At 40.2% G+C, this 14099-nt stretch overlaps 2 protein-coding genes across 2 annotated transcripts in view; one reads left to right on the top strand and one right to left on the bottom strand.

The window, feature by feature from the left end:
• arhgef25b (Rho guanine nucleotide exchange factor (GEF) 25b) overlaps nucleotides 1–459 on the bottom strand; it is a 90585-nt gene extending 90126 nt beyond the window's left edge. The window contains exon 1 of the mRNA XM_061977653.2: nucleotides 1–459. This exon is cut by the window's left edge and continues 1600 nt beyond it. The gene's annotated coding sequence lies outside the window, so the exon portion shown is untranslated.
• A 2062-nt stretch (nucleotides 460–2521) lies between these two features.
• ankrd33ab (ankyrin repeat domain 33Ab) lies at nucleotides 2522–13867 on the top strand. The gene is made up of 4 exons (XM_061977656.2): nucleotides 2522–2887; nucleotides 2952–3081; nucleotides 5612–5752; nucleotides 10747–13867. Exons 1-4 carry the CDS (start codon nucleotides 2633–2635, stop codon nucleotides 11541–11543), a joined length of 1323 nt encoding a protein of 440 aa, XP_061833640.2. The 5' UTR covers nucleotides 2522–2632; the 3' UTR covers nucleotides 11544–13867.
• The last annotated feature ends 232 nt before the right edge of the window (nucleotides 13868–14099 follow it).

The raw sequence follows: 14099 nt of genomic DNA, 5'->3' as shown, positions 1-14099 counted from the left end.
TAGCTCGCAACTAACAAAACCCTCACATTCTGCATCTCGTAAAGTGTTGTATTGTGGAAAAAAAGATCAGTAGTGCAAGCGTCATTGGACAAATCATCAAGTGAGACAATTTCATGTAGTCTGAAAATGGTCCATGAATTAGTGAGTTTTTAGTGAATTTTAGTGAATTAGTGCCTTTTAGTGAGGGACAGAACAATGAAATCTTCTTCCACTAGATGGCAGAAAGTACACATTGTTGCGTCATGCATCACAATAAGCCACTTTTTGTCCATTTTCTCATGTAAAAGACGTGCCTAAGGCTCAACAAAGGTGCAAAACAGTGCTGTAAAACAGGGTCTCTTAACCCTTTCGACCTCAGGGCCCAACTTTTCACTACAAAGGTGCCCGGGACTCACTCAAATATTAACACTGAATCAGTAATCTTACTCTTGATTTAACCGTATTCAATAAGTATATCTAACCTACTTACAGTTTAGAACAAGGGTCCCCAAACTACCGCCCGTGTACATACTAAATGTACAGTAAATGTACATTAAATGCACAGTAAATGTACATTAAATGCACACTAAATGTACATTAAATGCATACTAAATGTACATTAAATGCAGACTAAATGTACATTAAATGCACACTAAATGTACATTAAATGCGCACTAAATGTACATTAATTGCGCACTAAATGTACCTTAAATGTACACTAAATGTACCTTAAATGTACACTAAATGCATACTAAATGCGCACTAAATGCATACTAAATGTACATTAAATGCACACTAAATGTACATTAAATGCACACTAAATGTACCTTACATGTGCAATAAATGTACATTAAATGTGCACTAAATGTACACTAAATGTACCTTAAATGTACACTGCCTGCATACTAAATGCGCACTAAATGCATACTAAATGTACACTAAATGCACACTAAATGTACATTAAATGCACACTAAATGTACATTAAATGCACACTAAATGTACACTAAATGCACACTAATTGTACACTAAATGCATACTAAATGCACACTAAATGCATACTAAATGTGCACTAAATGCATACTAAATGTACACTAAATGTACATTAAATGCACACTAAATGTACATTAAATGCACACTAAATGTACATTAAATGCACACTAAATGTACAATAAATGCATACTAAATGCACACTAAATGCATACTAAATGTACATTAAATGTACATTAAATGCACACTAAATGTACATTAAATACATACTAAACTTACACTAAATGCACACCAAATGTACACTAAATGTACACTAAATGCATACTAAATGCGCACTAAATGCATACTAAATGTACACTAAATGTACATTAAATGCACACTAAATGTACATTAAATGCACACTAAATGTACATTAAATGCATACTAAATGTACATTAAATGCAGACTAAATGTACATTAAATGCACACTAAATGTACATTAAATGTGCACTAAATGTACATTAAATGCGCACTAAATGTACCTTAAATGTACACTAAATGCATACTAAATGCGCACTAAATGCATACTAAATGTACACTAAATGTACATTAAATGCACACTAAATGTACATTAAATGCACACTAAATGTACCTTAAATGTGCAATAAATGTACATTAAATGTGCACTAAATGTACACTAAATGTACCTTAAATGTACACTAAATGCATACTAAATGCATACTAAATGTACACTAAATGCACACTAATTGTACACTAAATGCATACTAAATGCACACTAAATGCATACTAAATGCACACTAAATGCATACTAAATGTACACTAAATGTACATTAAATGCACACTAAATGTACATTAAATGCACACTAAATGTACAATAAATGCATACTAAATGCACACTAAATGCATACTAAATGTACATTAAATGCATACTAAATGTACACTAAATGCACACTATATGTACATTAAATGCACACTAAATGTACATTAAATGCATACTAAACTTACACTAAATGCACACCAAATGTACACTAAATGCATACTAAATGCATACTAAATGTACACTAAATGTACATTAAATGCACACTAAATGTACATTAAATGCACACTAAATGTACATTAAATGCACAATAAATGCACACTAAATGCATACTAAATGCACACTAAATGCATACTAAATGTACATTAAATGCACACTAAATGTACATTAAATGCATACTAAATGTACACTAAATGCACACCAAATGTACACTAAATGCACATTAAATGCATACTAAATGTACACTAAATGCACACTAAATGCACACTAAATGTACATTAAATGAACATTAAATGTACACTAAATGAACATTAAATGTTGCTGAGTTGACGGGCGACATGTGACTGAGGTTATTCAGAGGCACGGCGTTATTCCCAAATTAGCCGGCCTGTGTGCTCAGCAGGGCTTTTAATTCCTGATCCAGTTACTTAACGGTGAGGACCCTCAGGTGGCCACGCCCACGCCAAGACACTCAGGTAATGCGGCCCTAATCCCGGCGGACTTGACTTGCAAGTGTGTGAATGACTGACGGCGAAGCTTCACCATGGAGGAGTGAGAAAAGACGTGTGCGTTGATTCCATCGTAGATGTAGCCGGAGGAACGGGCGCCATCTCAGCTGCTGTAGGACCATGGCCAGGGCGGTGGAGGACCCTCACTTGGGTCCGGGTCCCGATGAGGAGGACGGGTCTTCATCGGGGTGGGACTCGGACAGCATCCTGTCCGACGACTCCGTGCTTCCGGACTACTCGCGGGAAACATGGGACGGGCAGACGGCATCCACTCTCTACCAGGCGTGCGCCCGCAACAACCTGGCCGCTCTGCAGAGGGTCCTGGAGAGGGGCGTGGCCAGAGAGGAGGTGATGGAGCTGGACATCAACAACTGGGTAAGGTCTGGTCGTGCTGCCAAGATGCCTGGCGGGGACTGACGGTGAGTTGGGTCCTCCACAGAACGGCTTGATGGTGGCTTGCTGCAAAGGCTTCCTGGACATTGTGTACGCGCTGAACACCTGTCCTCATGTAGACATCAACCACCAGGACCATGAAGGCAACACAGCACTGATGATTGCATCCCAAGCAGGTAGTCGCCACGGTCTAAGGATCTTCTCATTCATCTCATTTGTATTCTCAGGGCATTCAATCCAACCCGACTGGACTGTTTGGTTTGTCTTAGAAGACATTTGTCCTGTGTCAGACACACAACACTGTCCTTTCAACCATTCCTAAAAGACTCTGCAACAAATAAGAGCAGTTAGAAACATTCTGACCACAGATGCTCCTTTTGTGCCATTTGTTGCAACTAGGGTTGTCCATATACCAATATTTTACATTACAAAATGTATTTCGATACTTTTCAAATAAAAGGGGACCACAAAAACTTGCATTATTGGCTTTACTTTAACAAAAAAATATTATGATATATTAAACATATGTTTCTTGTTGCAATCAAAGAAGAATTTTGTCACAAAGTAAGATAGTGAACATACTAGACAACTTTTCTTTTCATAGTAAGTAAACAAAGAAACTTAGTCTGCTGATGTACGCCGTAAAATATTGTAACATTAACCAAGCTATTATTTTGTCAACATTATTAATCTACTGGTTCATTTACTGTGAATATATGCCTTATTTCTCTTTTAACATGTTCTACCGACACTTCTATTCAAATGTAATAATCACTTACTCTTCTGTTCTCTGATACCTTACATACATTTTAGGCAAAACTACACATTTTGCTATCAATCCAATACCAAGTAGTTACAGGATCATACATTGGTCATAATTAGAGATGTCCGATAATATCGGACTGCCGATATTATCGGCCGATAAATGCTTTAAAACGTAATATCGGAAAGTATCGGTATCGGTTACAAAATTATCGGTATCGGTTACAAAATTATCGGTATCAGTTTCAAAAAGTAAAATGTATGACTTTTTAAAACTCTGTTGTGTACACGGACGTAGGGAGAAGTACAGAGCGCCAATAAACCTTAAAGGCACTGCCTTTGCGTGCCGGCCCAGTCACATAACATCTACGGCTTTTCACACACACAAGTGAATGCAAGCATACTTGGTCAATAGCCATACAGGTCACACTGAAGGTGGCCGTATAAACAACATTAACACTGCTACAAATATGCGCCACACTGTGAACCCACACCAAACAAGAATGACAAACACATTTCGGGAGAACATCCGCACCGTAACACAACATAAACACAACAGAACAAATACCCAGAAACCCTTGCAGCACTAACTCTTCCGGGACGCTACAATATACACACCCCGCACCACCAACCCCGCCCACCTCAACCCCGCCCCCCATCTCCCGAATTCGGAGGTAGGCAAGTATGCTCTAGTATACTCTGGACTGAAGCTGTGTGCCTTCATTGTTTTTGTAGCTGTTGTTTTGAGGCATGTTTAAAAAAAAATAAAAAAATAATGCACTTTGTGAAAGTCAAAGTATAGTATTTTCCATAGTTGTAGTGGGTATTAGGATTATCTCAGGGAGAGCATGTCCCAAATTCCAAGCTGCTGTTTTGAGGCATGTTAAAAAAAATAATGCACTTTGTGACTTCAATAATAAATATGGCAGTTCCATATTGGCATTTTTTTTCCATAACTTGAGTTGATTTATTTTGGAAAACCTTGTTACATTGTTTAATGCATCCAGCGGGGCATCACAACAAAATTAGGTATAATAATGTGTTAATTCCACGACTGTATATATCGGTATCGGTTGATATCGGAATCGGTAATTAAGAGTTGGAGAATATCTAAGACTAGATCTGACCGATCTAAATCTAAGACTAGATCTGACCAATCTAATACTAGATTTGACCAATCTAAGTCTAAGACTAGATCTGACTAGTCTAAGTATAAGATTCGATCTGACCAATCTAAGACTAGAACTGACCAATCTCAGTCTAAGACTAGATGTGACCAATCTAAGTCTAAGACAAGATGTGACCAATCTAAGTCTAGGACTAGATCTGACCAATCTCAGTCTAAGACTACATATGACCAATCTAAGTCTAAGACTAGATATGACCAATCTCAGTCTAAGACTAGATCTAACCAATCTCAGTCTAAGACTACATATGACCAATCTAAGTCTAAGACTAGATATGACCAATATTAGACTAGATCTGACCCATCTAAGTCTAAAACTAGATCTGACAATCTAAGTCTAAGACTAGATCTGACAATCTAAGACTAAATCTGACCAATTTCAGTCCAAGACTAGATCTGACCAATCTAAGTCTAAGACTAGATCTGACCAATTTAAGTCTAAGACTCGATATGACCAATTTAAGTCTAAGATTAGTTGTGACCAATTTAAGTCTAAGATTAGATGTGACCAATCTAAGTCTAAGACTAGATGTGACCAAACTAAGTCTAAGACTAGATGTGACCAATAAGGACTAGATGTGACCAATCTAAGTCTAAAACTAGATCAGACCAATCTAAGTCTAAGATCATGAACTGATGAAGTCTACTTGGATGAGAGGCCAAAGGACTTCCAAGACAAACCAAACCCTGGCAGTAATGGCCACTAACTAACTACCACAACCAAGGCAAATATCAACTGCATTTCTTTCACTCCCCAGGTCACGCCAGCACGGTCATGTACCTCCTGAACTATTACTCGGGAATAGACACGGAAATAAGGGACTGTCGCGGCTTCACAGCCCTCATCAAAGCGGCAATGACGGGCCGCGACGATGTGGTGGCAGCACTTGTAATGGCAGGTAACTCATGACACGCATCTTTTCCTTACTTTGGATCGCAGTTCCCTCCTAACAGAGGCTTCCAGAATAGAACCGTTGATCCCAACATATTTTAAGACGGCTAACTTTGTCCGCCAGTGTATGACGCCAGGCCGGTTTAAGGGATCATTCTGTACATATGAGCACACACACACACACACACACACACACACACACACACACACACACACACACACACACACACACACACACACACACACACACACACACACACACACACACACACACACACACACACACACACTGTAATCTATGACTTTCTAATCTGTTTAGATTAGTAACACTTGACTGCATACGTTTAAAAAAAAACTGACGATACAATCAGCCCATTATCTACCCATGGTGATATGAACTTGACAATAAAGTCCCAGTTTGCTCTTTAACATTCTAGAGTTGGCTTTTTAAACGTCACATTAAAGCCTCCAAATGTCACCAGTTTTTGAAAATATCAACAGTGTGCATCTCCACTGACCTGGTCAGAGCTTTTCTGATCTGCTCTGCTTTTAAATCCTTTGGTGTTTGCCCTCAAATAATTATTCCCTGAGTTTGTAAACATGAACAAAAAACAAAATATGAATTTTTATAAAACAAAAATATCGAAAGTGGCGTGTAAACAGACTGCTTCACACAGATCTGAATACACAGACACACACACAGATCTTAATACCGACAGAGATTTTTTTCTACACACACAAAAAAATATGGACACACAATTTAAAACACGCACATTTGATTACACGCACACACACACACACACACACACACACACACACACACACACACACACACACACACACACACACACACACACACACACACCCATTGAAATACAGACACAATCTGAATCTGACCAATCTAAGTCTAAGACTAGATCTGACCAATCTAAGTCTAAGACTAGATCTGACCAACCTAAATCTCAGATTATATCTCACCAATCTAAATCTAAGACTAGAACAGGGGGTGGAACAGGGGGATGGGTCAAATGCAGAGGGTAATTTCACCACACCTAGTGTGTGTATGACAATCAAGGGTACTTTAACTTTAACTTAACTAAGTCTAAGACGAGGTGTGACCAATCTAAGTCTAAGACTAGATTTGACCAATCTAAGACTAGATCTGACCAATCTAAGTCTAAGACTAGATCTGACCAATCTAAGTGTAAGACTAGATCTGACTAATCTAAGCCTAAAACTAGATCTGACATATCTAAGTCTAAGACTAGAACAGGGGGTGGAACAGGGGGATGGGTCAAATGCAGAGGGTAATTTCACCACACCTAGTGTGTGTATGACAATCAAGGGTACTTTAACTTTAACTTAACTAAGTCTAAGACGAGATGTGACCAATCTAAGTCTAAGACTAGATTTGACCAATCTAAGACTAGATCTGACCAATCTAAGTCTAAGACTAGATCTGACCAATCTAAGTGTAAGACTAGATCTGAATAATCTAAGTCTAAGACTAGATCTGACATATCTAAGTCTAAGACTAGAACAGGGAGTGGAACAAGGGGATGGGTCAAATGCAGAGGGTAATTTCACCACACCTAGTGTGTGTATGACAATCAAGGGTACTTTAACTTTAACTTAACTAAGTCTAAGACGAGATGTGACCAATCTAAGTCTAAGACTAGATCTAACCAATCTAAGTCTAAGACTAGAACAGGGGGTGGAACAAGGGGATGGGTTAAATGCAGAGGGTAATTTCACCACACCTAGTGTGTGTGTGACCCATCATGGGTACTTTAACTTAACTAAGTCTAAGACTAGATGTGACCAATCTAAGTCTAAAACTAGATTTGACCAATCTAAGACTAGATCTGAGGGCTTCACGGTGGCAGAGGGGTTAGTGCATCTGCCTCACAATACGAAGGTCCTGAGTAGTCTTGGGTTCAATCCCGGGCTCGGGATCTTTCTGTGTGGAGTTTGCATGTTCTCCCCGTGACTGCGTGGGTTCCCTCCGGGTACTCCGGCTTCCTCCCACTTCCAAAGACATGCACCTGGGGATAAGTTGATTGGCAACACTAAATTGGCCCTAGTGTGTGGATGTGAGTGTGAATGTTGTCTGTCTATCTGTGTTGGCCCTGCGATGAGGTGGCAACTTGTCCAGGGTGTACCCCGCCTTCCGCCCGATTGTAGCTGAGATAGGCTCCAGCGCCCCCGCGACCCCAAAGGGAATAAGCGGTAGAAAATGGATGGATGGATGGAAGACTAGATCTGAACAATCTAAGTCTAAGACTAGATCTAACCAATCTAAGTCTAAGACTAGAACAGGGGGTGGAACAAGGGGATGAGTCAAATGCAGAGGGTAATTTCACCACACCTAGTGTGTGTATGACAATCAAGGGTACTTTAACTTTAGCTTAACTAAGTCTAAGACGAGATGTGACCAATCTAAGTCTAAGACTAGATTTGACCAATCTAAGACTAGATCTGACCAATCTAAGTCTAAGACTAGATCTGGCCAATCTAAGTGTAAGACTAGATCTGACTAATCTAAGTCTAAGACTAGATCTGACATATCTAAGTCTAAGACTAGAACAGGGAGTGGAACAAGGGGATGGGTCAAATGCAGAGGGTAATTTCACCACACCTAGTGTGTGTGTGTGTGTGTGTGACAATCATGGGTAATTTAACTTTAACTTAACTAAGTCTAAGACTAGATTTGACCAATCTAAGACTAGATCTGACCAATCTAAGTCTAAGACTAGATCTGACCAATCTAAGTGTAAGACTAGATATGACTAATCTAAGTCTAAGACTAGATCTGACATATCTAAGTCTAAGACTAGAACAGGGAGTGGAACAAGGGGATGGGTCAAATGCAGAGGGTAATTTCACCACACCCAGTGTGTGTGTGTGTGTGTGCGTGTGTGTGACAATCAAGGGTAATTTAACTTTAACTTAACTAAGTCTAAGACTAGATTTGACCAATCTAAGACTAGATCTGACCAATCTAAGTCTAAGACTAGATCTGACCAATCTAAGTCAAAGACTAGAACAGGGGGTGGAGCAAGGGGATGGGTCGAATGCAGAGGGTAATTTCACCACACCTAGTGTGTGTGGGACAATCATGGATACTTTAACTTTAACTTAACTAAGTCTAAGACTAGTTGTGACCAATCTAAGTCTAAGACTAGATTTGACCAATCTAAGTCTAAGACTAGATCTGACCAATCTAAGTCGAAAACTAGATCTGACCAATCTAAGTCTAACACTAGAACAGGGGGTGGAACAAGGGGGTGGGTCAAATGCAGAGGGTAATTTCACCACACCTAGTGTGTGTAAGACAATCATGGGTACTTTAACTTTAACTTAACTAAGTCTAGGACTCGATGTGACCAATCTAAGTCTAAGACTAGATTTGACCAATCTAAGACTAGATCTGACCAATCTAAGTCTAAGACTAGATCTGACCAATCTAAGTGTAAGACTAGATCTGACTAATCTAAGTCTAAGACTAGATCTGACATATCTAAGTCTTAGACTAGAACAGGGGGTGGAACAAGGGCATATCTAAGTCTAAGACTAGAACAGGGAGTGGAACAAGGGGATGGGTCAAATGCAGAGGGTAATTTCACCACACCTAGTGTGTGTGTGACTATCAAGGGTACTTTAACTTTAACTTAACTAAGTCTAAGACTAGATGTGACCAATCTAAGTCTAAGACTAGATTTGACCAATCTAAGTCTAGATCTGACCAATCTAAGTCTAAGACTAGATCTGACCAATCTAAGTCTAAGACTAGATCTGACATACCTAAGTCTAAGACTAGCACAGGGGGTGGAACAAGGGCATATCTAAGTCTAAGACTAGAACAGGGAGTGGAACAAGGGGATGGGTCAAATGCAGAGGGTAATTTCACCACACCTGGTGTGTGTGTGACAATCAAGGGTACTTTAACTTTAACTTAACTAAGTCTAAGACTAGATGTGACCAATCTAAGTCTAAGACTAGATTTGACCAATCTAAGACTAGATCTGACCAATCTAAGTCCAAGACTAGATCTGACCAATCTAAGTCTAAGACTAGATCTGACATATCTAAGTCTAGAACAGGGAGTGGAACAAGGGGAAGGGTCAAATGCAGATGGTAATTTCACCACACCTAGTGTGTGTGTGTGACAATCATGGGTAATTTAACTTTAACTTAACTAAGTCTAAGACTAGATGTGACCAATCTAAGACTAGATCTGACCAATCTAAGTCTAAGACTAGATCTAACCAATCTAAGTCTAAGACTAGAACAGGGGATGGAACAAGTGGATGGGTCAAATGCAAAGGGTAATTTCACCACACCTAGTGTGTGTGTGACTATCATGGGTACTTTAACTTAACTAAGTCTAAGACTAGATGTGACCAATCTAAGTCTAAGACTAGATTTGACCAATCTAAGACTAGATCTGACCAATCTAAGTCTAAGTCTAAGACTAGAACAGGGGGTGGAACAAGGGGATGGGTCAAATGCAGAGGGTAATTTCACCACACCTAGTGTGTGTGTGACAATCATGGGTACTTTAACTTTAACTTAACTAAGTCTAAGACTAGATGTGACCAATCTAAGTCTAAGACTAGATTTTACCAATCTAAGTCTAAGACTCGAACAGGGAGTAGGACAAGGGGATGGGTCAAATGCAGAGGGTAATTTCACCACACCTAGTGTGTGTGTGACTATCATGGGTACTTTAACTTAACTAAGTCTAAGACTAGATGTGACCAATCTAAGTCTAAGACTAGATTTGACCAATCTAAGACTAGATCTGACCAATCTAAGTCTAAGTCTAAGACTAGAACAGGGAGTGGAACAAGGGCATGGGTTAAATGCAGAGGGTAATTTCACCACACCTAGTGTGTGTGTGACTATCAGTGGTACTTTAACTTTAAAATCAAAATACGGACACACAGATCTGATTATTGAGAAACGCCTTATCAAACAGTTTTTCTTCTTACGTTTCAGGGGCTGACATTGGCGCCACAGACACCACGAGAGGAAAGTGCGTTCAGGACTGGGCCCATAAAACGGGTCGCTATGAGACGCTGTATCGTCTTCGTCGCCTCACCATGAGACCCAAAGCTGAGCAGTTCTGTGAAAGTTACGTCCCCGAGTGGCCCGAGCTCAGGCAGCGAGTGGCCAAGGCCACGGCGGAAAGGAGCGCCCGGGAGAAAATCACCCAGCACATCAAGACCAAGTTCGCGTTCCGGTTTCCCCATGACCCCGAGGACGAGGGGGTTCTGGACCACATGGTGCGCATCACCACCAGCCTCCACAGCCCGCTCATTTCCACCGGCTGCCGTCCGCTGTGCCCGACCAGCCCCCCCGAAGCGGGCAAGAGACGCCTGGCCGTGCCCGAGCTGATGAGGAAACACTCGGAGCGGGAGTTGGAGGAAAGCTCGGTGTGCCACAGCGACGGCTCGGCGTCGCACGTCATTCCCTCCGTGCAATCCGCGGAATCCATCGCCACAACCTGCTGCGCCGAGGCCGACCAGAGGGGCAGCATCATCTCGCTGGCCTCCAACAAGGTGGCGTCCAAGTTCATCCCGCGCAGCATGGCCAGGAGGAACAGCGTCTTCCCCTCCGGCTGCATCCCGCACATCAACATCAACAGGCCCACGGAGGCCACGCCAAAGAAGGAGAAGAAGAAGAAGAAGGTGGACAAGGACCACCTGGAGCCTCCCCAGTGGAGGTACAAGGAGATCAAGGAGGAGAAGAAGAAGAAGGCTGAGCAGGAGAAGAAAAAGGACGGCAAAAAATAAGTTGTTTTTTTACAAATTCCACTCAGGGCTTGACTCATTTCAACAACACCAAATGTTTGTTACGGTATCTACCTCACCTCTTCTGTTGGACACAATATCAAGGCTTGGTCATAGAGTAAAGACATCAAATCATCCTTTTGTAATATGCTCACTCTGGTCAAAGATCCTCTAAATGACAAGAGCGCTATGCAGTTTCTTCAGGACTCGCGTAAAGGCAAAAATGCAAGTCAAAGATCCTCTGCGTGACAGGGGGATTCGGCTGTTTTTAAGGACACACTCCAAAAAAAAAACACTATTCAAAGATCCTCAACATGACTGAGTTACTGTTTATAAGAACCGGCTTGTCAAAGATCCTCTCTATATGACAGGATGACTGTTTTTAAGAACCGGCTAGTCAAAGATCCTCTATAAAACAGGAGCACTCTGCTGGTTTTTAAGGACCTGCTACTAAAATGCTGTTCAGAGACCCTTTATATATGGCAGGAACATCGTGCTGTTTTTAAGGACATACTGCAAAAAAACCTTAGTTAAAGATCTTCAACATGACAGAGTTATGGTTTTCACAAACCTGCCAGTCAAAGATCCTCTATAAAACCGGAGCACTGTGCTGTTTTTAAGGACCAACTACATAACCACAATTCAAAGATTCTTTATTACTGTTTTTAAGGACATGCTGCCAAATGCTAGTCAAAGATCCTCAACATAAAAGGATTACTGTTTTTAAGAACCTGCTCAAAAGTGGCTAGTCAAAGACCCTCTTTAAAACAGGAACGCGCTTCTGTTTTTAAGGACCTACTGCAAAAAAAACTTAGTCAAAGATCTTCAACGTGACAGGGTTATGGTTTTCACAAACCTGCCAGTCAAAGATCCTCTATAAAACCGGAGCACTGTGCTGTTTTTAAGGACCAACTACATAACCACAATTCAAAGATTCTTTATTACTGTTTTTAAGGACATGCTGCCAAATGCTAGTCAAAGATCCTCAACATAACAGGATTACTGTTTTTAAGAACCTGCTCAAAAGTGGCTAGTCAAAGACCCTCTTTAAAACAGGAACGCGCTTCTGTTTTTAAGGACCTACTGCAAAAAAACCTTAGTCAAAGATCTTCAACGTGACAGGGTTATGGTTTTCACAAACCTGCCAGTCAAAGATCCTCTATAAAACCGGAGCACTGTGCTGTTTTTAAGGACCAACTACATAACCACCATTCAAAGATTCTTTATAACTGTTTTTAAGGACATGCTGCCAAATGCTAGTCAAAGATCCTCAACATAACAGGATTACTGTTTTTAAGAACCTGCTCAAAAGTGGCTAGTCAAAGACCCTCTTTAAAACAGGAACGCGCTTCTGTTTTTAAGGACCTACTGCAAAAAAACGTTAGTCAAAGATCTTCAACATGACAGGGTTACAGTTTTCACAAACCTGCCGGTCAAAGATCTTCTATAAAACCGGAGTACTGTGCTGTTTTTAAGGACCAACTACTGTTTTTAAGGACATGCTGCCAAATGCTAGTCAAAGATCCTCAACAGGACAGGATTACTGTTTAAGAACCTGCTCAAAGGTTGCTTGTCAAAGATCCATTTGACTGCTATTTTTGAGTACCTTATCAAAGGTGGCTAGTCAAAGAGCCCCTAAATAACAAGAGCACTCTGCTGTTTTTGAGTACTTGCTACAAAAATTGCTAGTCAAAGATCCTTTCTTTATGACAAAAGCACTGAAATGGTTTTGACCTCACACTGTTTAGTCAAAGTGCTCTACTGTTTTTTATACTGTAGACATGCTGGACAAAGATCCTTTCACATCACATTATTGCTGTTTTTAGGGACCACCTACAAAACCGCAATTCAAAGATCCTATATATAGTACATGACAGGAACACTGCTGTTTTTAAGAATTTACAAAAATGCTAGACAGAGATCATCTATAAATGACAGAAGCATTATGCTGTTTTTCGGGATCTACTGCAAAAAACACTGGTCAAAGATCCTCAACGTGACAGGATTATTACTCCTTTTAAGTTTCAAAGGTGCTCTACAAAACAGGAGCAGTCTGTTGTTTAAAAGGTGCTTCTGTGACAGGCTCCCATGGATGGATGATACTACAAAAACACTAGTCAAAGATCCTCTATGAAACAGAAGTCTCTGCTCTGTACTATGACCAAACACAGGTACCAGCTGACTAACCCTAATCTGATTGATATCATTTCATGCACTTTTGAATGTGTTTTTTTTCTTTCTAAATAAACAATGATTATATGTGGAAAAACAAGATGTATATATTGTAAATATGTAGTGAACATGAATATGCATTAAAACTCATACCAGTCATTCCCAAATGTACATTATTTATTTATTATTATTGTTGTGTGGTTTACTGTTGTGTTGTTTACTGTCGTTTAATGTTGTGTAGTGTTGTTTACTGTTGTGTTGTTTACTGTCGTGTAATGTTGTTTACTGTTGTGTAGTGTTGTTTACTGTCATGTAGTGGTGTTTACTGTCGTGTAGTGTTGTTTACTGTTGTGTTGTTTACTGTCGTGTAGTGTTGTTTACTGTTGT

The sequence above is a fragment of the Nerophis lumbriciformis genome, linkage group LG18 (assembly GCF_033978685.3).
Source record: "Nerophis lumbriciformis linkage group LG18, RoL_Nlum_v2.1, whole genome shotgun sequence".
Classification (NCBI taxonomy): domain Eukaryota; kingdom Metazoa; phylum Chordata; class Actinopteri; order Syngnathiformes; family Syngnathidae; genus Nerophis; species Nerophis lumbriciformis.
This window is presented reverse-complemented; position numbering and strand designations above follow the sequence as displayed.

Bases quoted from the DNA above. Each gene is read 5' to 3' on its own strand.
- ankrd33ab (XM_061977656.2), top strand. From the start codon at position 2,633: ATGGCCAGGGCGGTGGAGGACCCTCACTTGGGTCCGGGTCCCGATGAG. The intron at 2,888-2,951 runs GTAAGGTCTGGT...GGTCCTCCACAG, and splicing joins AGCTGGACATCAACAACTGG to AACGGCTTGATGGTGGCTTG. The intron at 3,082-5,611 runs GTAGTCGCCACG...TTCACTCCCCAG, and splicing joins GATGATTGCATCCCAAGCAG to GTCACGCCAGCACGGTCATG.